General features: G+C 38.2%; 1 protein-coding gene across 2 annotated transcripts in view; it reads left to right on the top strand.

Annotated features, from left to right (window-relative positions):
* Positions 1 to 25,706, top strand: part of LOC135250396 (contactin-associated protein-like 5) — a 91,402-nt gene that overhangs the window by 10,493 nt on the left and 55,203 nt on the right. For both annotated transcript variants that reach the window (XM_064326635.1, XM_064326634.1), the window contains exons 2-3: positions 19,764 to 19,874; positions 21,555 to 21,748. In XM_064326635.1, the coding sequence (XP_064182705.1) occupies positions 19,764 to 19,874; positions 21,555 to 21,748 (305 nt within the window). The remainder of the gene's footprint in view (positions 1 to 19,763; positions 19,875 to 21,554; positions 21,749 to 25,706) is intronic.

Here is a 25,706-nt window from a genome sequence, read left to right as displayed (position 1 = left end):
GGCAGTGGGCGTGAAACAGTAGACTGTTTATTTAGCTGGTAATTTTAACCAGGGACTGCAATAGCAAACACTTGAGTGACAGGCTATTTTACAATTCCAGAAGTGGATGAGAACAGAGTGCAAACTGTGAAGAAAACAGAGAGGGGGAACCAGGGGTTTGTCACAACCAATCTCGGTACTGGGGGGGGAGGGGGAGTTGTTGTGTTCATCAGCAGCAATCATGGCCCAACTGATCACTTCAGAACAATAGCATATAAAAAATCATCATCTGAAAGGTAACAATAGCAGGGTTTACATGGAGCCTAATATTCCAATTAATATCAGTTTAAAAGCCCAAGCAGAATGAAAATGCTCCATATAAGCACCTTAATCAGAATAAACAGGCCCAAACTTCAGTCGGTTGCAGAGGGGTAGTTTAAACCTTTTCATAAACTGATCAAAAGAAAAACTGTACAATGTAAACGATGAAACTGATTATTTTCTGGCTGCGTTCTTTCTGCGCATGCCCACCGTCTTGACGTAAATGAGTGGTGATGTACGTTTCTCTCCACTGATAAAACATGTGAGGTATTCATCACTTTTGCGCATGTCACACAGCTGTTCCAATTAAATGTGTCAGCGCATGTAAACACCAGACCGTATTAGATCACATCCCATGTGAACAGTTGACCCAAAGTCTTCAATCGGAATGATTTCAATCAGAATGAAAAAAAGTGTGCAGCTATTGTTTGGGATTTATTATAACATGCAGTCAGAATGAGACACAAGTAACAAGGTGTGTATGTATGGGGGGGTGGGGGGGGGGGGGGGTCGGTGGGTTTAGGGGTAATAGCATCTCTGTCTGGGATGACAAGCAGGGGAAGACATGACATCAGCAAAGGCAGGGAAACCCCCCCACTAGCTAATCAGACGTTAAGTAAAAGAGGAAATATTCAATATTGCTATCAACCTCTGGGGCTCACAGTAAAGCAATAGCTTCGTAATGTGGCTAACATACAGTCTTGAATACAATCTTCAATATGCAAAGGTTGACTGTGGCCAGCAGCCATACAGGCTGTTGCACACTTAGCCATAGAGTTGCCTGGGATGGATGAGATCCTGTCTGAAAGTTAAAAAATAAGGCAGAAAGGTTGTAATGTCCAGCACTGCCCATGTTCAACATAACAAGCACAGCATATGCCATGGTGGTGCAGCGGAGAGCACTGTCACCTCATAGCAAGAAGGTCCTGGGTTCAAAACCTGGCTGCAGCCTTTCTGTGTGGAGCTTGTTTTCTTCCTGGTGCTCCAGATTGCTCCCACAACCCAAAGGCATGCAGGTTAGGCTTATTAGAGAGGCATTCGCTGAGCATTGCTGCAAAAGAGCATGTATGCTCAGTCAAACTACCCTGTATAAATAAAGAATACGTGGCCTGAAGTCTGCATACATTTGTTATCACACAAATTACTGTGTTGACAGATCATAATAACTCTCAGTTATCACTGACCTGTAACTGAGCAGGACATATGTGCATGGGAATCTCTGAAAAAATGTCAGTGAGATCACCCAAATTATCATTTAACATATTTAGTAATATTAATCAGTAGTTGTGATTTATTGCTATTGTGCAAATAAGAATAATCAATTTAGCTCCATAATGTAGACAGTATTTTTTCCACTAATTGCATATCATGTTACATTTTAAAAAAAGTCATTTTTCATCTATTTTCTGAAATACTGTGAGACAATGCTCCCGTTTCTACCCATACATGGAAAGGTTATCAGTGTTCGTGTTTGGGTTGAGATAAACAAGCCTATGTTTAGTTCTATTCCCCAAAGACTGTCATCCTTGCACAATGATTCATGGGAAGGCTTTAAAGTTATCCTGTTGGGTTCACCATGACCTGACTTCATATTGATTTAAAATGCAGGCTGCAGATTCCCTGTGGTCTATGTATGGTAGACGCTAATTACTATAGCTACTGTTGTCATCAGTAAATGTCATGCATAGGATCACAATTTTTTCTATAGCAATGTGAACCACAGGGCTTTAAACCTGCATAACAATCTGTATCATTGTGGGGGTCCCCATAGGCTCTGGAGTAGCAAAATCACCTGACTAGTCATACCTTTAGTGGTTAATTGTGACCTCATAAAAGCAATCTTTACTAACACACAGAGCTGAAGGAAAGTAAACATGGACAGAATGTCAAGCAAACAAAAAAAAAGTGTTTTCCCCAAAGTTGACAAACGCCTGGGAGTTTTTAAGCATTGCATAATCAGAAATTTGTGCTAGACAGCACTTCTAAGACACACAGTAATGTAGCCAGGTTCAGGCCTACCAAGGCAACTCCCACCTGAGCCATGCAAAATGAGATGGAGCACTTGGTGTTCTGCTATGTCATACCAATCCGAGTATCACAATTTATATTCCAGATTCGTGGACTTGGAGATGGACAGCTCAGCAAATGCTGCTTTGCTGGAACAGCTCAGGGAGTTGTTAGGCTCACGTTAATCGCAAAACATGGAAATAGCCTCGTTGAAATGATCTATTTGTTTGAGTAGAGAAACGAAAATGCATGAAAGCTACAATAAGATTGAATTATAGATGAATACCAAACAAACACTGGCTCTGCTGACACACAGTGCAGTCGAAACAATAGATAGCCAATGCATCAAAACATTTTGAAAACTTGCAAAGAAATTGACAATGTATTACAACCCTGATGCACTCCAAAATAAACAGAATTTCTTTAAGGCAGCACACTAATTCCTTGAGGTTGTTAGTATTTTTTATCCCAAGCGATTCTGTACACTTTACTTGACAAAACTCACTCTGGACTCAATTCAAAGCAAGCCCTAGTGACCTCATGCTGGGAATGACTGAAATGCGGGTAAGGAAACTGGGCTGTGTTTCCCAAAGCCTCCTTAGCGCTACGTGCGTCGTAAGGTCTACCTTAAGGTCTTCCTTTAGTTTTCGAACTGTTTCCCCGAGCCTCCTTAGCTAAGGTATACCTTCTGGTCTGAGGCACTCGTAGCTGTCCCTTAGCGATGCGCTCCCTCATCCTGTCACAGTTTTAGCCTTATTAGGCCAACATTTTGCTTTTCAAATCGACAGTTGTACTACAGTGCGCATCTAGTAGCCTACATCTGCATGCACAAATGACATAAATAGTTTAATATTATGAAAATTAATTATTCAAACAACGTTTCTGTGCACAGGCATGTTCTCGTTTCACCTGTCTGTTCCCATCATGATGATAATAAAGTATAGGGCCTATACATAATACTAATCAAATTTCTGAAAAAAAAATAAGCTTATATTTACGTAGTGGAGCTGCGGATAACTGTGGATATGGCTTTTCTGACTGCATACCCTGTAGAAATTAGTTTGTTTGTGTGTGAGTAAATGATCACACTGACTTGGAACAAACCACCGGTTTATTAAGAATATAAAACCCGTGTGAGCAAAGCCGACATTGAGTGAGTCTACTTGCATGATCAAACTAGACGGAACTAGAGCACCTTGATTGGCCTAGCCATAAACACATACAGGTACGGTGGCTCATAATGAACAAACAGGACAATCATTTAGCCAAATGATCTACATCCCTTTCCTTTAGCTCACAACTCCTATATATAGCAAAATAGCACTGGGTAAATATTAACATTACAGAACATTTATTTCTTACCATGTTTTACGATTTTTAGTGAACAACCCAATAATGATATTCTTATTTAAACTTAAGACTATCCAACAGCAAATCAAGGTGGATGAACATATCACTTTAACAGGTAGGCCTATTCATAAGGCATACTCGGTATAGAATTAATCATGATCAATTTCCACAGACGCGCTTTTGCCTTTCATCTACGATCATTTTTGCATTGCAGAGAAAAGTCAGTGGGAATCAGTGGATATGCTGCTACAGTTGCTTATATATTGTGTGATAAACACAAATTAACATTAGACCTTTGTTTCAATAAGAACACAATTATTCACCCATATGTAGCCTATATCCTTTTTCCTGGGCTTCCAAGAAGTCCCAGAGTATGGCTTATATGTCCCGATTGATGCTCTTTATTTTATCTTTTGTAGCCTATATGTATTTATTGAAACTATCACAAGGTCTCGTTTTGACTCATAAAGAGATTAGCAGATTATCTTTAGTAGGCATAGCTTCCTCTTCTGCAATATTAGATTGATGTAAAATGATTATGACAACACTTATTATGTTAAAACGTCATTCATAAGCCTTTACAAGTGAGACAATCGATTTGCGTGGTATCGAATGGTACACTTTTCAACATCACAGTGAAGGACAGCTCCAATTTACGATGTACTTTTGAAACTGTCCCTTAGGCAACTGCTAAGGTAGGGTCTGGGAAACACTCGCAGAGAAGAGAGCTCCTTTTGAAAGGTATACCTTAGAAATATTTGCAGAACGTTAAGGTACATCGAAACTGGGAAACGCAGCCCTGATTTGTAAAAATGGTGACCTTAGTCGTGCAGGACCATGTAAAATTTTAAACACTTTGAATTTGAAATTCCTTTACTAGCTTAAAGAAGCACACATTTAGAAGTCAGTTTAAATGTTACTGATATGTTATGTGGTTATTTGGTTGCTAGGTGATTCACAACTACCTGGGACACCAGGTGACTTAGACCTACAGTAATTGTGATGCCAGGTAATTTAGATCTACCTGGAACACCAGATGGATGGGATATATGGTCAATTGGTGAAAATCAATTAAGCCTTTGGGGCAAGATTTTATGATATGGGCTTTAATGAATGAAATAAAATTATTTTACAAAAGACCATTGACTGACCTCCAAAGGTAAACACATCTCTTAATCATACAACATACATATGATTAATATACATCATATATAACATAAAAATAACATAAAATGCACGGCAATGTAACACTAACAGGAGCAGCATAGCAATTCAAAACAATGTAAATATGTAGTGTCTATTTTGTCCTTCGATTGAACTCTGTAGCTATAATGACATTGTTTTTGTTAGGGGAACGCGATGACCTTTCATTAAAAAAAGTTAACTTTCTCTGCATTGTCAAAAAGAACCCTTCACACAGCTTTGCACAAGGGCAAGGTAATGCATCCTTTTAAAACCATCCTGAAGACAGAGTGCCCAACCATGAAATATTATACACAGAGTAGGATGATATCCATAATTAAAGCACTCCACATCTAGATGACACACTCTCCCCCGGTGAGTTGACGTTAGAGAAATGCAATTATGCTCTTGCCAGTGAGCTCTGACCTGAGTTCCAGTACCAGCCGCTGACTTCACACTCAGATCTGGCACAGCAGACCTCTGAGGTCAAATTCAGCCCTAATTAAATTTCAGAATGGAAAATAAACTGAGAGCACATGGAAATATTCCCCAATGCTGCCAATTCACACCACTGATAGTCAAAATATAAGCTTCATTTGGGAAACGTTGTTATTACACTGGTACATTTGCCAACTGGAGTGTCTTAGCATAGCAGCTTGTCTGTTATCTGGGTGCTGTGTGCCTGCCCTTCATGTGACTGACACCACGATTAAAAAAAAAATGAATATGAAGAAGGATTCACATTTACATTTGGGTGAACATGCAGATGGAGATGAGCACATGTTGGGGAGGATGACTACAGAAATGGAGATTGATGGTTATAATGAAAGCAGGGCTTAGGTCAGTTGTGCTAGCATGTGTTGGTTGTGACCTGTTTTGTTGAAACTCAGCTCAGCACTGGGCATGTATTTGTTGTATCCCAGATCACCACCAAGGGAGTGCTTGTTCTGGCTCAGCTCTGAATGTTTTTGTGTTTGTTTTCACCAGCTGGGCATGAGCAGTCCTATTTGTACAAGTCCTAGCGCTCGACTCGACATGCCCAGCATAGCATGCTCACTTTTACAGCCCAAAGAATCTGAGAGAAATAGATATGATTCTCAGTGCCAGGCTTCCATACTCAATGTCATCCATCTGCTCCCCATCACTCAACTGTGAGCTGGCTCCTCCCACTCTTTTTCAATTAGATGTGTTGTACATTAGCTCCACCCTCTCCTTATGTTTTTGCTGTGAACTATCTCCACCCACTCATCTTCATTGAGATGTGTTCTATTTTAGCTCTGCCCTCTCCCTGTCATTCTGCTGTGTAGTTTCAGGTTATGTGCTGGCAATTAGCTTTGGTGTAGTAGCTTTGGTTTGGCTAGATAAGCCACATAGCTAAATTAACTCACCACAGTATTGTCAGATATAACTAAGTACTGATGGTCACAAGGCATGTCTGACAATTCACTATTCATGAACCTGGGAGGTGCTTCACCTTCACACAAGACACCTCCAAGGCTTTCTAACTACTTTGTTTAAATTTTTGATCAAGTGCAATGTACTAATTGTTGGAGATTAACACGGATTTAACACAAGGTTCCCTCTAGTTCCTGGATATAGAACAAGACAAGATTTTGTGTGCTACATTAAATCTGCAGTGGCAGGGCATAAACACTAGCAAATCATAACCATGTCATTTGGAGCTAACAGGAGATTTGCTGCAACTCCAATTGTAGACTTGATAGTGCAGCTGAACCCACATTAGGCAAGCGAATTACTTTGGAAAACCACTTTAATACAATTCTGCCTTCTAAAAAATGAAGGTACACCAGAGTCGACCCAATATATGATATAATATTTGGATATGGGGAGAGTTATGTAAGCATGACTCCAAAGAAGTAATCACTACATAGGCTGAATAAAGTGAAGAGGTGTATTTTCTTTTTAAATGCAAAGAACACAAAATATGAAACTTTTGTGTAAAATAATATATATTGTGTAAGCGTTTAGTTGGGTTAGCTACTGAATAGGTTCTGGCTGTTCAATGTTGCAAATTTAGTAAGCAAAAACGTTTACCGGCTCCACTATTTTAAATGGTCTTTTTTCCTATGAAATTATTCTGCAGGATCTGTGTATTGTGTGCAGCAATGTATTTCATTATGTCAAAGGCAACTCTTAATGTGGTCATGACACACAAGCTGTGAAAGTAATTTGTTGGTGTAACTGATACCACAAGCATCCTCAAATTATGATGGTGTATATTTGTGGAGTTTGTTATGTTGTGGTGTCAGTTAGATCATTTATTTATTAGTTCCAAGTCACCAAGATTTGAGACCCTCCCTTGTGATGTATGACCGGTGCTACAACCTGTCAGTTGTTTAATCTTGAACATCAACACTCTCGCACATTCAGCGTTTAAGTAGCCATTTGCCTTACAAAGCAGATCAGAAACTGATGAGACACAGAGGCCGCACATGGAGAATATTAAAATGTCACAGTGAATTTATCACTGAGTGCTGACTTTTTCAAGTGCTCGTACCTCCCATAAAGACAAATGTTTCCAAGCGCTTTGATGAAAAAGAGTAGAATCATCTAGTTTCCATGATCCTCACATCTTGCAGTTATCAGTAACCTGAATCAATCTTTCATATCGTACAATGATGGAGTTGTAATGCAGACAAGGTGCACAGTAAGCTGTAGGACAATTGAGCCTTAATGCAAATTTAAACCAGTTATTTCTCATTTTCCTGAACTGTAAATTTAGGGAACATTTAGCTAATACAGCACATTTATATAGATGTCCCACTTTCTCGTTTTTGTGTGTGTCATAAAGTCCTTGCTAGCCTAAGCTCAGGTAACCATTGCTAATGATCCACCACTTATTGGAATAGACTAAATTATAAAAAGCAATACATAGACTTAAAATATACACTGGAATTATGTTCCTTAGCATGCTGTCTGGGGTTCTGCTTTGATGAGTGTAATGTATAGATGGGCATATTGTATCACTCAATATCAGTCTATTAAACAACTGATTAATCCACAACATCCCCAGTTTACATTGACTCAGTGCAGAAGGTTGCCACTACAATCTGACAAGCAGATGAATCAGGTCAGATTAAATGCCTCACTCACAGTGGTGGTCACGTGTGAAAAGAAGGCTTGGCTTCCATTTTAAGTGTCATTGATAAACATCATCACTCTCAGGCTCGTTGTTAGCTATTGCAAATACTCAAAAATAACTTTGAGCAAATGCAGACCGAGCAAACATACCTTGTGAATGAAACAAATCCACTGCCAGACAGATAGGCTGTGATAAATGAAGATGGCTTGCCTTTGCCAACCTTAATGATTTCCTTAATTGTTCAGTAATAGCTCAGGAATTGTCCTAATTTTAGAGGAACAGAGAAGGACCTTTCCTAATCATTCTGTGCTCTGCTGACAATGGATGGTAAAAGGCAGCCCTTTGAAGATGAGGCTGTTCTTAAAACCCAATCCTATTCCTCCATATTTTAAATGGACTAATGTCAGAAGATGGGATAAAACCATTTCCATCATGATAAGATGAAATCGTCAAATTCCGTAGCCTTATAAAAGATTTATTGCTTCATATAATGCGCTGCATTTGGTATGCTTCCTGTGCACCCATGTGGCCAATGCTTATGATGGGAAGCTCATTTTACCACTGGAGGGAAAACCCATGGAGAACATTCTAAACTGCTTCTTTTTTTTTTTTACTTCCCCTTTGCATTGAATGCAGACCAACTACATCTTTCAGCTAAAACTTGCATCATTTTAATTTTCTATTTTGAATTCTAAGGTTGGATTTTGGTGTTTTATTCTTCCAAATCAATAGATCCCAAGAGTGAGTTGAATGGGATCTATTGATTTGGAAGAATAAAACACCAAAATCCATCTCAGGGTTGCATTCTCTCTTGTGTGCATTTCAAATACAAACTGACGACTGAAGAAGTCATTACAATCGTGTAGAAGACTGTAGAAGCAATTACAGTACATCCTCAAGTTTGCTGATGTCTCCATAATTGTAAATCCACTCCAGGAAAATGTAAATGAACACTGCCTAATAATCGATTACTTAATTTCATTGAGTGAGTGCTCCTTCCTTAAGGTTAACAGAGGTCAAGTAAAAGATATGCTGACATACTGTAGGGCAAGATGTGTTTCTATGTTCTGCCCTTATACAATTTTTGTTTCCTTAATTGTTATAAGACTCATGTTTAAATTAAGTTTTATGGTATGTTTTCTGTTTTGCTGCATAATAATTTTGCTGAATTATATATTTTTCATTGAATTTTTTCTAGTACAGAAAATGTTGTCTTACATACAGTAGGTAGCTACTATATTTAGCCTGCGTCCATGTTGGTACCGATAGAATTCATATTAGGGCAGTTATTTTCAGGTGGCAGTGTAGTATAATGGTTAAAGGCCTGGGGTTTGCTGGATTGAATTTGTTGTATTTGATTTTGAGTTTGATTTCTAGTGGAGGCAAAGTACTTAGATTTCTTAAGAGTACTATCCTACTGTATACACTGTATGTAAGAAAACGTGTAAACTGTGTAAGCCACTCTAAATAAGAGTGTCTGCTGAAAGTTTGGACTGCAAATGCAAAAAGGGTCATGTTGCTTAATGTTGTAGCTCAAACAACAATAATTTTCCCTGTTTTGGGATAATTTTTCTTTCTGTCACAGCTTATTGATCCAGGCACTATGAAAAAGACCTCTATGGCATTTGCAAATGAATGCTCTCATTGCTATGAAAGAAAATGATGTTCTGATTTCAGGAAGTAATACACATATTTATTCTGTAAATGACAGAATTAATTGCCCATCACTTTGCTGGCAGTTGATTATATTGCAAGTTTTGGCCTTTGAAAAGGCTATTTAAATATCAACTGTAATTATGCAAACATAGATTTGAGTTCCATCAGCATAAACATTTTTCACATCATCTGTAAAACCTGATTAATGCTGAAAGGGCATCATTGATGTTGCCCAAGAGGACATTCTTGGGAAAAAATAATAATACAGTTCATTGTTTTACAAGCATATCTAATTGCACATTGCAATGTTTCCTGAATGAAAAAAGTTTCTGAGGCGATAACCAGGGAAAATATTTAGGTGTAAAAACCTAAACTTGCACCTACTCAGTCCTATAATATTAGTATTTTAATATTTTCCTAAAATGTACTACTTTTAATATCAGAGATTAAAAAAGCACAATTCCCAGGAAATCTGTTTTTCTGGAAAAAAAAAATAAAAATAAAACATGGAGCAATATGAACAGAAATAAAACATGTTATGTGAATTGAATATATGTGCATAAACCATATTAGTAAATATGTGTTTATAATAATGCATTTGCTTGCAGTTACTTATGAAAGAGAATGCACAAAGATGACCAGAAATGGTTCACTATTTCTACATTTGTTGAATTGTATAATATAGAGTTAAGCTTCTGTTAGCTAAAAATACAACATGAATTCACTTTATAGAATTTTTATGGTACATACGTAATGACTGTAGCAGAACAAATCAGTGGGCCTCAGCCGATGTAGTTCTAATGCACCTGAAATAGTGATTCATGATTTTAGTTGCAACAAATGAATGAAAAATTTAAAATACAAAAATGTATTATTATTATTATTATTATTATTATTATTATTATTATGTTCATTTATTAGACCATATTGAGTGCAATTTTCCTGATTTACAAATGCTTTACTTCACCAAGTAGAACTAGGACTACTAAGTAAGCCAAGTAAATGCCTTTGAAATAATAAAGCATGTATTTCATGTAAAAATAGAGCTATTTCAGTGTTTTTACCATAGTGCTTCAGGAAATGTTACTACGACTGACCCTGCAGACTGACTGTGGATTGTGGGTGATTCAATCACAGGGTTTTTTTTTTTTCTCTCTCTCTCTCACCCAACATTCTTTTAAATTAACAGCAAATAAGTGACACGCTGGGAACTGAGCCTGGGGTCTTACTGTTCTCAAATAAAAGCCTTTTATTGAATGGAATTTATTGAAGACTGGGCCACTGTTCCAAGGTCATTTTTCCCATATATAGTATGACTGTATAGTATATGCATTTTCCATTTGTGTGACAAGTGCACACACAGACACACACCTACACACACACACACCTACACACGCACACACACACACACACGCATGCACGCACGTGCACACACACACACATACATTTTAATGAGTGCCAATGTCACATCTGTGTTTGTAGGTTCTCTAGATTCATGCACATTTCATAACAGATAAATGTCAGGTTGTTGTACTGGCTGCTTAGAATCTTAAAATGTTGAGATGCCATTCAGCTAATTTAAAAGGGAGATAACCTGAGGGAGGAGCAGCCATTTGAAATGAAACAGACTTTTTTGTACTCACTCTAAAATATTAATCAGAAGAAGTGCATTGATCATGACAGTAGTTCATTGTAACTGTTAAGGGTTGTCTGTCTGTGGCATGCATGCTGTGCCTCGCAGTTTCTTTGAGATAGAGTCAAGTGACCATAGGTTTCGGGGAAGATTACATAAATTACAGTTAGTAATAATCTCGAAGATTTTCATTAAAATAAATGTCTGTTAAGTCACTATCTATCGCCGAATTAGGTAACACAATTATTATATTAATTTATATAATTATTATTATAATAATTTATGATTAAAGAACTGGGTGTCTGTGGCGACATTCCCGGGAAAAAATCACAAGGGGCGCATAGTTAGTGACGCGTTTTCCCATCAGTGGTTGGTTCGCCAGAGAGGGTAGGCGGAGCTAACGCAACAGGCTCGCTCTTCAGCTCACTTGTGTGTGAGCGGCGTACTGTTTTTTCCGGTGTCTGCCAGCATTACAATAGCAGAGAAGGGGGGGGGGGGGGGTCGGGGGTGGTGGCTATGGAACCCTAAAAAGTTTTTGTGTAACATGACAGGTCATATTAGTTGTTGATGTAGATTTCGTATTACATTTGATGACAATGTAACATTACTAAATTACATAGCTATTTGCACTGCAGTTTCTCTGCAGTGTAAAGATGTTCAGACCGAGCAAAAGGATAAAGAACATTTGTGGAAATTGATCATCACTAATTCTACTCCAGGTCTGCTACAGCATTTTAACCCGGCTCGGCAGTGTGAAGACAGTTTAAGTTAGCTTAATGTTAGACAACGAATGAGTATGCACATAACGTTACTTTTATAGCAACCATTTCTTATTCAGTAAATAGTGTTATAGTTGGCATGGCCTAGGTGCCAACTGACTGACGTCACACAGGTGACACTGGTTGGATCCGGTTGGATCTCTGGGAAGTGAGGTCCAAAAACACACCTGCAATTACCGCTTCTCGCCATTGGTACCGCCAAAGAGAACGAAACGGAAATCTTCGAGATTGTAACTTTAAAGTTTATATCATCTCTCTGAACTACCAAAGTAAGTTCTGAATATCATTTCCAAAATATCAAGGAAGCAAGCAGACTTCTTAGATTTTATTTTTTTTGCCCCAGGATAGAGAAGACACAAGATAATTAGCAGTCCTTTTCAGCATTATTTGACTGTTTTTTCAGTGGTTAGATAAGTCCAGTATGATTTGTTTGTATAATTTACTAGAGTGGATTTTACACTGGAAATGGTATTACAATTTACAATGACCCATGAACTGCATTTGGTCCCATGTCTGCTGCAATGGGGGATAATGTAACTGATGTATGGTAATGAAGTTCCCTTTTAAGCATTTGACCTGCCTTTTAGGTGCAGTCTCTGTCACATCAGAGTCTGAAAAGGGCGCCCCTGATGGAAGACTTCATTAACACGCTTTATCTGTAAATATTTAGTTGAGATGTAGCCCGTTTACCAGAACCTGTTGGCCATAGTTGACATCAGAATGAGTGTGTGCTGAAACAACCAATGAACTTCTTGACATTCCCAGTACTTATCTTTCATTGTGCTCATTAGCTAGCCTAGATAAGAAGATGTGGTACAAAGAAGCCAACATGGACGATTTCAAGGAATGATTAACAGGGCTTTTCTGTAAATATTGAATAATTTGAATGAGATGTAGCCCCTGTTTACCACAACATTTATTTTGAATTTAGCAGGGCTAATTTTGACATTAACTGTCAAATAATAGTTGATTAGAATGCTCAGCAATGTCTACACATCTGCAGTATTAGTGGGACATTAAATTCTCATAACTTCTATTGCAGCAGACCCATAAAGGTTTTACTGCAGTTTTGCAGGACCCTGAAAGGCTGCACCATTACTCTTGCATTGCCTGGCTTTAAAAATAAGTCCTGTCCGTGCTGACCTCGGAGAAATCCTACGCTACATCAAACAGAGCGACACTGAGCCATTCTCCTAGCCTGGGATACTATTCCTTCTACATTAGGGGTATGCGGAGATGCCACTATTTGTATCTGCATTTGTTCGACTGATAAAAAGTATTTGAATGTGGATTTGTATTCAGATAGAAACTGGATAGAAATTTGGCATGGTTGTAACCAGAAAATGGGAAAGTGTTTCTCTTCTGCTATTGAGGAGTAAATGCTGACTTTAGTGATTCTGGGTAGGCCATTTGATCACAAATACACACAGTATATTATGGACAGACATTTGACAGTTTAAAGATAGATTACATACACATATTGTGTCTCTATCTTCATGCTACTCTAGTTTAGGTTAGTTTAGATTTTTTGGTGACGAAGTAGCAATGCATGTGAACTAGTCTACGCTATCTCTGGGTCACCAGCTGGCTATTTTGACGACAGCTTAGCAGGGGAGGGGCTGCTTGAAGTTGGCTGCCATTATTGGTAAAGAAACGCATGACCTCTCTTTTGGACAAATGTATGAATCACACTGCTTGATTTTTCTTATTCTTGTTCGTCAGGCTAAAGCATAAATGACAGCAGTCATTTATCAACCGTTTGGGAAACAAGGAAACAATCAAAACATGCCAGTTAAAACAGCAGCGACAGAAAAGCATGCACTATTACTTTGCCATTGTTTATAAGAAAAAAATCCAAATAATTCTATTCATATTTATTAATATTTCTTTGTTTATAATTTGTTACAATGTCATTATTTGGGATTTTATGAATACGGTCTTGTACTTGGGGCACACCCTTATTCTACACCCCACTCAATGAACAGCTTATGCAAAAAAAAAAAAATTATATATATATATGTGTGTGTGTGTGTGTGTGTGTGTGTGTGTGTGTGTGTTACATTACAGTATATTGCTTTTAGGCATTTAACAGAAGCTCTCATCTAAAGTGACTTGCACAGCTTACATTCTTTACATAAAATCCATTTATACTGCCGAATATTTGCTGATATTTTCTGAAGCAACATTTATGAAGTGCTTTGTTCAAGGGTACTAGGGCAAATGTACAAACTTACGTTGCTAGCCCTAACCATTATACTACACTGCCACCCTGCTGCACAGTTAATGCTCACTGACAAATACAACAGAGCCATCTGAGTCCAGGCCTCGTGCAATTACCTCTCTGAAATTAGCCCATTCATACAGTTTTACCTTGCCCTTCCTGTGGGATTTTCATTTTATACCCTTAATGGCTTTTTAATTCAGGATGATGCCAGGCTCCGTAAATCTTAAACTCACTCAGTCATGGAGTTTCACAAAGTGTGTGCACCTGACTGGGCATTTTAGTTCAAAATTGCAATCCTCTGGGTTAAGTGGAGGAAAGAAAATACATCGCTTCATTACAGAGTACGGTATGATAGTCCAAATGTCACGCAGATGCATTAAACATATTCAATTTTATAACAGGAGAGGACTTTGCTGGATTTTTTCATGGCAAGGCCGAGTGTATGCATCCCCAGACTATAATTAATTTGTAAGCTTTATCAATTTGCATACAATTAAGAAAAAACTAAACTAAACAAAAAACATAATGCAGAAGACAATAAGCATATTAACAAAAACCATAGAGATCTGGCTGAACTTCAGGCATGTAAAACAATGAGTAATACAATAGCAACAAAAAATATATATAGTTGCTGGGGCATTCTCTCATGGCAAGGCCATTGCTCACTTTGTGGCTCAGTGAAGGCAGGCTGATAAAAAAGAACATAACGACTGAGAGGAAAACAGTGTTTGTAAATGGTTTCATAAGTGCAGTGTGTAAGTCTGTCTTACAGTATGTTATTCACTTTGCAATTTTCCTGGTGTTTAATAAAATGTTTCTGTGGAGCAGTGACAGGAGAGTTCACTGTACATGGTGATGATTTGGTTTACAATGATGCCTTTGAAATGGCCAATGGCCCGTTTATTCACCCGTTCAAAATACAGAAAAATAAAAATCAATACGCACACAGAAATGGACCAAAGGCAACACGGAAGGCAATGCCAGCAGGTTAGGGAACTGTGTCTTTATAATGGGCCTTACAGAGACAATTGCAGTAATCAGCCTAATGTTGTACCAGACTGTAGGTCAGGACTACCTCACAAGGGCTGAATGGTGATCCTGATTTTTATATTCACCTTAGACTCACCATCCAGTTCAGACCCAAGAGACCAAGCGACGTGTGTAACTAAGTGCTAAGTCACACTGGAAAGACATCCACCCTCCAGGACCACCCTCGGCCTCCTAACTACCATGTCTTCAATGTATGCACTGTCCACTAAGCAGTACTGTTTAGCACGTATGTTTTAGTACAGGATGGGCAGTATGCAAAAAGAATCCTCCATACTATTTTCTAACCAACGTGGGAGTGTTGTGAGATGTACCACCGTTGTGCGGCCATGCTCACGTGTCACTGTTGTTGTTAATGATGAAAACATCAGTGAAGCTGTGGCTCATTTCTAAACTTAAGCTTTGTGTCATATCTATGGGACCAAAATGATTGTTTACTTCCTGAAAAGTACGGTCCCGAATATACTCAGCGAAACCCTGGAAATAAGTATATCATCTTAAGTGCACTACATTTAGAGATAATTTTGTCTACTTTACAACTATCTCATCCAGTGTGCTCAGGTATACACAATAGTATGCAAGTGTGCTGATTTGGACTTGGCTGCTGTCTTATCTTTTATTCTGTCCCCATGTACTAACCCTGAGAGATATAAGGCCACAATGAAGAATAGATCAATAGGCACCTCCCACACCAGGTTCAGAGTTGCAAATTATATGGGGCTGTGATTTAAGGTGTCATTTCAAATGGCTGGGTTGCTCATTTTATTTTTATAAAGATTGTTCTCAAAAGAATAATAAGAAAATTGTTCTTACTATAGTTTTTTTTTAAATATATATATTGTATGTATTTACATATTGTAACTTGTACTCCATCTAGATTCACAAATGATTTATTTGTTTTTCACAATAATAGGAAGGCAGTAGGCCATTGGGGGAAATGATGTTGGTTAGCTGGATTTGTAGGACCGTTCACCCCTAGAAATCTCCCTCTTTTCCCATCCATAAAACACTGCGCTTCATTAGCAGAACCACTGACTTTATCTGGCTTTGAAAGGCTGTCTAACCCACAAACATAAAACGCACAAAGAGTACAACCCAATCAGGAGACAGAGCAGCTCTTTTTCCAGGAGATTCTGCTCTGAAGCGGCATCAGCAGACTGCTCAGCTGGCAGGCACAGCTTCGATGTGTGAAGGGTTCACCCAGAAACAGAAGCCCTTCTGTCCCACTCTCACCCTGAGAGCATCTCCAGTTAATTCAGCTTACTGCACTAGCCCTGGAAGGTTCCAACATTTTGCTTAATTTATTTTTTTCCGCTCCTTATTTGGAGTTTAGAGCTGGTTACCAAACAGTCATGCAGTACCCTTGACCACAGAATAAGATTAACACAGTTTTAAAATTTTTCAGGGCAAAATTAGAAACAGAGCTTTGGGTGAACCGGCTGTCTTTCTGACCCACATAATGGGCACCAGTCGCTACCTTTTCTCTTCCCGCCTGCCCTCTTTACCCTTATGAAAAAATCACATGTTTAATAACCACATGTGTTCAAAAAGCATGCGGTCACACAGCATGTGAAGAGTACACGTGTGAACTATGAAAATAATCCCACGTATAAGAGGAGAGCGGAACAAACACGTTTCACATGTGGAAATTGTAATTCACATTTCAAAAACTACATGCAAATACAAATTCAACACAGCTTCCTGGGACCTATTTTCTATTCACCTGTAGACATTTTCATTCACAGGTAGAAAAAGCCAATCATGTGATAATGTCCAGTTCACATGTGGCATTTTCTTTTCACCTATATATAATAGATTATATAATACATATAATAATACATTTTAATTCACATATGAAAATGTAAAATTTGTATGTGAAATTGTGATTTTCACATGTGAAAAGGCAAATTGAATGTAAGGGATTCAAGATGCTTTTTAAATGTTAAGCTGCTTTAATTTGCTTTAGGGATGTCACACAAACCGATACTTTGGTACCAATTTGAAGCCAAAGTTCAGAAAACATGAAGGTACTAGTTTTTCTGCTGCACTCCTTTCTGACTGACAACAAGCAGAGGAAGACGTCTAGGAAAGTTGGAAAGCATTGGCAATGCCCACCCACACGAGAGAATAACGGTAATGCCAGATTTACCCCAAAAGCATGTGGCACTGGTACTGAAAAAGACAATTTAGCAAGTTGGTAAGGTGGGTGTTCCCTTCTGACGTCAATCATTTTGAGATTCGGAGAGGACTCGCTTTGGATTACATTCGTTTTCTGTAGCCTACAATAAGCAAGTGAAATTTAAAAACATTTAAATAAAAAACAGACAAAATGAGTCCTTGGAGATAGTAACCTGCAAGAAAATGTTTGTGGATGAGTGTATGTAGGCCACACAGAATAAATTGGTAGATCTAGCACATTTAACTGGCTGTAATAAAGATCTTGACAACCATTGCAAATGTAGCTATAACAACTAAGCACAATGTTGTTTACTCGAATATAAGTACTCGGTTGGTACTGGAAGGAGATACTCTAAAGCTGCTGTTTGCTTTTAACTGTTGAAGGCTACATGCCTGCCATTTAATACTTGAAGGCTACAAGCCACTGTTCTAGTTTTTTTTTTTTTTGTTTATGTTCATACATAACTTTTAATAAAGGAGTATATGCTGAAGTACATCTCGTTTATTACCATGGTATAGAATTAAGTGTGAAAATGTGGAATTTTATGTGCTTTCATGTCACATATTTTGTTACAAATTGAAAAGGTAAATTTGACGTGAATTTTTGTGAGAGAATTTCACTGGTATTGGTATCAACTACCAAAATACTGGTATCGTGACATCCCTAATTTGCTTTAATCAAAATGTACTAGAATCAGGACTCTGGGGGCTACACACACTTACTTTTACTGTATGATTCATATTTATCCATAGGGGACCAAACACATACTTAATATACGGTTACCGGGGAAACGCTGCCAGGGAAATGAGTGTCTGTCATACACTCAAGCATGCAGAATTGATCTGTCAGGGGGTAGGTTGGGGTCAGTATGTTGCAATTCCGTGGAGTATTGTGTATAAACAGTAGTGTTTAAAACTATACTAATATAAACAGAGAAAGGCTAAGGGACAATAATAACAAGAATATGTGCGGGCGTGTATATGTGTGTGTGTGTGTGCGTGTGTGTGTGTGTGTGTGTTCATTGAGGAAAGAAGGAATTAATCTAATCAAAATTAGAAATTCAATTTGTATAGCAATAGTCAATATTGTTTGTTACAACTTAATGTAGTATGGCAATGCAAGTGGGTGTTTTGTTTGCCATGTCAATGAAGCATGCTGAAATGAAACTGAATTAAATTAACCTGATAAAGAGAGAATGAAAAGATGGAGGGGAGAAAATAAAATGGTGCAGACAAAAAAAAATCATTGTAGAATGTACCAAACTGCTTTTTTTAACATCTTCACACACAAACGCTGTACATACGTGACATAAACGGCATTATAGTCAGAATATATCCTTTTTCTGAAAGTCATCCCTTCTTAATTTTCTGGTTCATTGAGATATTATTGTATGTTCATTGTTCCTTACACATGTTTGGAATTAATCACTGCTGCAATTTCTCTTAGATCTGCTGCACTAATATCTGAAAAACCTAAGGACTAGAAGATATGGCTGACAAGCAAAGGCAGACAGCAAATAAGCTCATAGTCAAAATGATGAGGGAGAACTGTGACTAAAGAATATTTAAGAGATATGTATTTCAATGCATAAAAAAGTCTGGTTTTTCATTGTTGAGCAAATCACACTCAGCATTCTCGTGAATAGTGGGTAAGGACAGTGCATCAGGCACGTCACATTCAGAGTGAAATCCATTTATGGGCCAAGTACATAAGCGCCCAAGTCACCTCTGTCTTTTAACCTGAACAGTCTTTTCAGTTGCTTTGAAATGCAACTGAAGTGTTTTCAGTTGTATTCAGGGACAATGTCATCAGCAAAACAATGTTACTGTAGCAACCTATTTCTTCTCCTCTCATGAAGGCTCAAGCACTGTGACCATCTCCACTCAAGGCAGAGGTTGTAATTCCCTCGGAACTTTTGGCAGACCTAAACCACCTGAAATTTGAATAATTATTTGTGACTGTCACACAGATAACTCAAAATGGTGGATTTACATGAGTTTTCCTCTGATAAATCAAGTTTGTGTCCTGCGTTTGTATATGTGGAGCATTGAGAATGATTCATGCCCTCTGAAGACCGATGTTTTGCCTTTGACTGATTTGTCCTGATATCTTTTCTGGGGATAGCAGACTAAAGCATGAGTCTTCAGAGAGTATTCACTGTTACATTTATCACATAATGAATTCCGTCACCTCAATCTCACAGAAGGGAGCAGAGGTAAGTATGGTGATCGTGAAAATACGACTTCATCATCAGCCACTGAGAAATACATTTTTGGCACCATTTATCTTCTTCTCTCCTACAGATTATTGCGACGAACCCTTGGTGTCAGTGCTCCCGCAAAAATCCTTTCAGAGTTCCTCGGTGTTCTCTGAAAACCATTCTCCTCGCTTCGCCAAACTTAATAGAAGAGAAGGTGAGTAACGTAATGAATAATCTCTGCTTCGTGTGATGCCCAAGACATCTTATTTACTTTAATCGATAGCAGTGCCGGCTGGAGAGTGCCATTGGGAAATGACATTTTGTTTGGGGAATAGGACAGTCATGTTTTCTTGTAGATGTGTGTGATTAGACAGCATATCAAACTCATGTCCTTGGAGTGTACTGTGCCGTCTGAACAAGGAGAAAGTTGAATGTGTGCAAACGGCTGCTGATTTCAGAAGTATGTTACCATAGTGTACTTTTTTATTACACATATATAATTATACATGTGATTGAAAAACATAAGTTTGCATTGTTTATTTGTTTTTTGCATTATTATATCATATTTAAAATGTATTGACGTGGACTACATAATAATTTGTCCTTTCATTTATTTCACAAATGAATGAAAATTGTCACTTTTTCTAATGAAAACTCAACTTGTACAAATGTTCTGTTGTACATGTAAAAGTTTATCACTCCAGTTTGTTGTCTACATGACTAGCATTTTAATGAATGTATTCATGTTAAACAAATTTCTATTCACAGTCACTCCTTTTAAATACAGTACACTGGGTTGAGAAGTTTATTTGGCCTAGTGAGACTTCAGGGACTGAAGCCTTGCAAACAGGATTCCTCCTTATGGCCATTTCTCCGATCAGTAGGATGTGATGCCCTATCATTGGTGTCAACAGTGGGCTGGATGCGTAGGGGCTGTTGTCAGTGGCTTGTACCCATCCGATAAGCAGTGTATTTTCCTCGGCTTCATCATTTGTTAGAGTGTGAGCAGTGATATTTCATTTTGTGTTGCTTTTTATTATTTTACAGAAAGTGTTTAATGTGAATTAGAGAAACTGTATCCGTTTCCACCTGTTGCACTGTGACCGCACGCTGTTTTCTTCCCTCTTTGTGGACTTTTTTAATATTGGCCTTTGTCAATGGCCAGACTGCGGTTGTTTCAGTTGTCAATATGTGGTTAAGTATTACGCCTTGTGTTTTGTTTTCCTCCTTATGTTCCAAAAAACACTCTTTGCTTCATAATATAGTTTATTGTGATCTGTGATGTTATATAAGCGCAGGGAAATTTAATTTGATATTTTATTTATAAGATTTAAGATTACACATGCACAATCGTTATTTTTCATTGTTTTACTTAGCCCCTCATATTCAAGCTATACTCTAATCTTACAATTGAATAGCTATTTGTTTTGACAGTTAAATAGGGCAGACTTGTAAAGTATCAATTTATCTATGCAAGTAAGACGTATTCCGTAAAATCAGACTCAAATTAAGTCATGACTTCTTAGCCTTTCCATTGATATAAACTGAGGAAAATATTACACTTTAATAGAGATCTTAATCATCATCATCATCATCATCATTGTCATCATCATCATCATCATCATCATCATCATTACAATGGCCTGGATAAGCAATAAAGTACATGACCAGTTCAGCAATCTTTTAGCAATCAGCACAGACATGTTACTAACTATACAGTTATGGGCAAGTTATGCAACAACAGCAACAAATACCCTCACACCAGCAACAAATCCGCACACGCCACCATTAAATCCAGGTAAACCAGCAACAGATCACTTCACACAGCCAAACATCCAGCTATACCAGCAACAAATGTACCACCACCAACATGCTGCCTGTCCTTTCTCCCTAGGAGGCGGGGGCTGGGTACCACGCAGGACAGACCGGCACCAGTGGCTGCAGGTGGACCTACGGGGCAGGGTGGAGATCACAGCCATTGCCACACAGGGGCGCTATGGCAGCTCAGATTGGGTGACCAGCTATCTCCTGTTGTTCAGTGACACAGGCGGAGCCTGGAAGCAGTACAAACAAGAAGACAGTCTGTGGGTAGGTCCTGTCACTTCTGACTGTATGAGTATATTTTTTATATTATACCACCACTGCTTTTACAGTACTGCAGTCCCTTTTGAGGGTGTGTGCGTACATGAGTGCGGGCGTGTGTGTGTGTGCGTGTGTGTGTGTATTGTGTCATTTGAAGAGAGAGTTTGACTCAAATTTACTGCAGGTATGCTTCCACCTTAAAGTACTTGAGATCCCATCAAGACGGGGAATCATTTAACCAATTAAACTATAAATAACACACATATGCAATATGTAATGTATACAAATGTTTATAGAACCAATTTATTAAATTTTCCTGGACACCCACGAGTCAGGAAGTTCCATGGGATCCCTAATAACCTAAGGCAATCAAGAAACTTAAAAAAATAAAATAAAATAAAAAACTTTATGAGAGGTCTCAAATCCAAATACCTATAAAGCCTTGCCTCACTATGGTGCAGCCATTATTACGAAAAGAGTACTAGAATGTACAACTGTTAAACCCTACCCTCCACGTACCCTGCTTTTCTGCTTTCAAGGCCCAAAGTTGGCACCACAATCATTAACTTACCTTTTTCACTGAGACTGCCATGAACTTGATATTCAACTTTTGTGGGTCACGGTTTCCCCTCTCGGAAGACAGAGTATTGAACGGTCAAGGAGTTTCCAGAGGATTGCGGAAGATGATGAATAAGTACTTTAATCTGTGTTTGAAATGAAAATCTGAAGATGAATGAAGGACTGAACAGACTTAGACTGAAAATATACCAGAGATTCTTAGCTCTTCTGAGACTCTTCCAGGTCTGTTTTCTATCTTAAACGTCATGGTAGATTAAATCTCTTTAGGGCCTCTCCTGACTTGACTACCTTTAAAAGGCAGTGTGGAAAACAGAGAAATGTGTTGCCATTAAACTCCAACCATAGCTTTATTTCTAAGAATTTCTAGGGATCTCTGCTCATCCATGCTCAGATACAATGTAAATTCAGATTTAAGCAGCAACACATTCTTTTCCCCAAAATAGTTTCAGACATATTTGCACTTTAGTTCTTTGTGTCTCACCATGGATCAGGACCAGTAATAGTTGTTAATGGATTTATGCATAATAATGATGTTGAGAATGCCACTGTGATAAATTTAACAGCAACAATAAATTCACATATCTAATCTTTTCTCTCCCGATATTTCCCCGAAAAGCTTTTTGTTATGTGAAGGCAGGCTGGCACAGGTCAATGTAAACTTACAAAGATCATTTTTAACAGTGACAAATGGTGCTACTTCGGGCAAATAAGTCAAGTCAAAAATAAAAGCTATAAGCATATGCAAAGCTGTTTGTTTTAAATATGCATAATAATTATGTAACAATAAAAACATCTGACATTTTTGAAAATGTATATTTTGTTCTCCTCTATTAAGTTTTAAAGGATGTTTGTGTTTGCTTGCCCCTTCTAATTTATACATGGTTCTTAGTCTTTTCAGTTGGAAGAAGCAACCTATAGTATACGCTAACACATCTATAAGACCTTCTTCAGTATGGGAAGTAATAAATGTTACAGCTCTGGCAGGGTTAAAATAATGGGCATTATTGTTGCTACTGCCTACAAACACTGGGGTCACATCAATCAGATGTTTCCCGGAAAATCTGTAAAGTGGCACACATAAAAGGCACTCTGGCTCAGAGACAGAGAGCACTCTGAAACCTTGACACAAAGGGCGAGCAGAGTGCTGCTCCTAAGCTGCTCTGGAACAGAACGCGTGGACACGCTGTTCCAAAACGCTGCTCTCATCCTGTACTTCTGCTGCATTACGGAAACCAAGAATCCATTTTCCTTTCATTTTTGCCAATTAATGTACAGGCCTATTAGTGTTCCAGCTGCGCTCCACCAGGGTCAATACTTTAAGATTTGTGTATGTTAGAGTTCTGTCAATAGTTAGGGAATTCTGAGGATGCTGTATCATGTGTGAAGTAATTCTATAATGCTTTTTTATGTTTCATGTTTATAACATTTTAAACAACAAAACTGGGGGTGGCAGGGTTGAGGTTTTGAAAATAATTCATATTTTAGATGATAGAAATAAATGTTTTAACATGCAGTTTGATCAGTGAATCTCTGAAATAATCGGTCAGTGCTTTGTTGTCTGGAGGGACTGGTGGTGTGCATGTGAAAACAAGTTCCTGTGCTCTCAAATGTCGACCGATTTTGCATGCTGGTCACACCGATTCCTTTACGCAGCTAGTTACACACAGCTGACTCATGTGTATGGTAATGTCCCCGGTGGAACTGACAGACCTGCTGGCTCTTTCTGCGTGCATCACTGCTAAATTGTGTGCATAATTCAATGGAAAAGAAAAAAAGAAAGAAAAAAAAAAGTGCTTTAGCCCGAGACCATGAAATAATAAAATCACTGGGGAATCAAGTTTCAGAAAGGTAGAGGTTATGAAAAAAAAATCAGCGAATATCACTTGGAGCGTAGAAGAGTCATCGTTAAGATGAGGGTAGGTGCATTGTGCTACGCAGTCACCGCCGAGATCAAGCTGACCCACGGATCTGAGCAGCCCAGCAGGAATGAATAAAGGTGTCTCCCGTGTGGCCAAGAGCTGCAGAGCTCAACTGACTGAGATTGATGAAAAAATGTCGACAATATCCCTGTCACTCCTGATGCATGCAGCATGTAGTACGTGACAGAGTGGCTACGAACTGGGTTTTTAAGGTTTTTAGGTCCATTTCCTGGCTGAGAGCTGTTGTTGCACTCTTGAGCAAGGTACTTACTGTAACCTGAATTGCTTCAGTATTTATCCAGTTGCCTTAAATAGACATTTTTGTAAAAATGGAAGGCATTACTATGTTTACATGAAATGGTTTTGACAAAAATAGAAAACTGTGTTTGGTAAAGGAGTTCAGCAAAGCCTGGGTTTATAATTGACGTTCAACGATGTATACGTGTATTTGTGGCACTAAGATGAGCTGAGCAGATTGCTTTTAGTGTGAGAGCATGATTGATAGTTTAAAAGATTTGTGGAGTTTTTTGTTTGTGTGAATAGACTGCTGTGGAACAGAGGTGTCTGGAGATCTATTTTTTGTGTGCAAGTGTTGATGTAAAGCAGAGAATCTAGAGTGAGTGAATGTGTGCATGTAGGTGTGTGTGTGTGTGAGAGAGAGAGGGAGAGAGAGAGAGAGAGAGAGATAGTGACAGAGACAGCATTGTGTCATTCTGTTGGCGTTATGAATGTGCATACGCTGTATGATTGCATGAACATAAAGAAGATATGCAAAAAATTCATTTATTTCAATTTTAATAGCTGAACACAGCTTGCATTTCAAGTATTCAGTTCAATGCTGCCTATTTAGTGAAGCTACTTGATTGTAAGACACAAGGACACAAAGACCGGCTCTACACCCATCACGTGTAAGATACTAAGTACTCCATACGTTGAGCCCAGAATTTTTTTAAAATCATGCGTTGGAGGTTACAGAGGCAGAGTGCATGAGAGAGCAGGATATATTTATTTGCAGTTGGGTCTGACTGCAGGGTTGGATGGAATGTACTGGCTTTGTATTATTGAGGGGGGTAGCTCATAAGAAGAACAAAAAGCATGTAAGCAGTTGTAAACTGAGATATGTTTTTATATATTTGTTTTGTTAGTATTGTAAATACTGCTATAACATTAATAGATTGTGCAGATAAACAATCTCTGCGCAATGAACTAGTTGTATCAATAAATAAAGGTTTCACTTGGCATTATATCTAACAAAGAAGACAGAATGTGCCAGAACACATGTGGCTGACCCAAGATTACTTTCAAGGAAGACTAAGGCACATGCAGATTATTATTATTATTATTATTATTATTTTGCAAGGAGCAGTTTGTAAGTAATGAGTACTGTTGTGAATTGTCTTTTTCCTATGTATTTAAATATAAATATTACATGTATTAAGTATTATTTAAATAGAACAAATGTGGGC

Source organism: Anguilla rostrata, chromosome 3 (genome assembly GCF_018555375.3).
Source record: "Anguilla rostrata isolate EN2019 chromosome 3, ASM1855537v3, whole genome shotgun sequence".
NCBI classification, from domain to species: domain Eukaryota; kingdom Metazoa; phylum Chordata; class Actinopteri; order Anguilliformes; family Anguillidae; genus Anguilla; species Anguilla rostrata.
The sequence above is the reverse complement of the archived record's forward strand: the minus strand, read 5'-3'. Positions and strand labels throughout refer to the sequence as shown.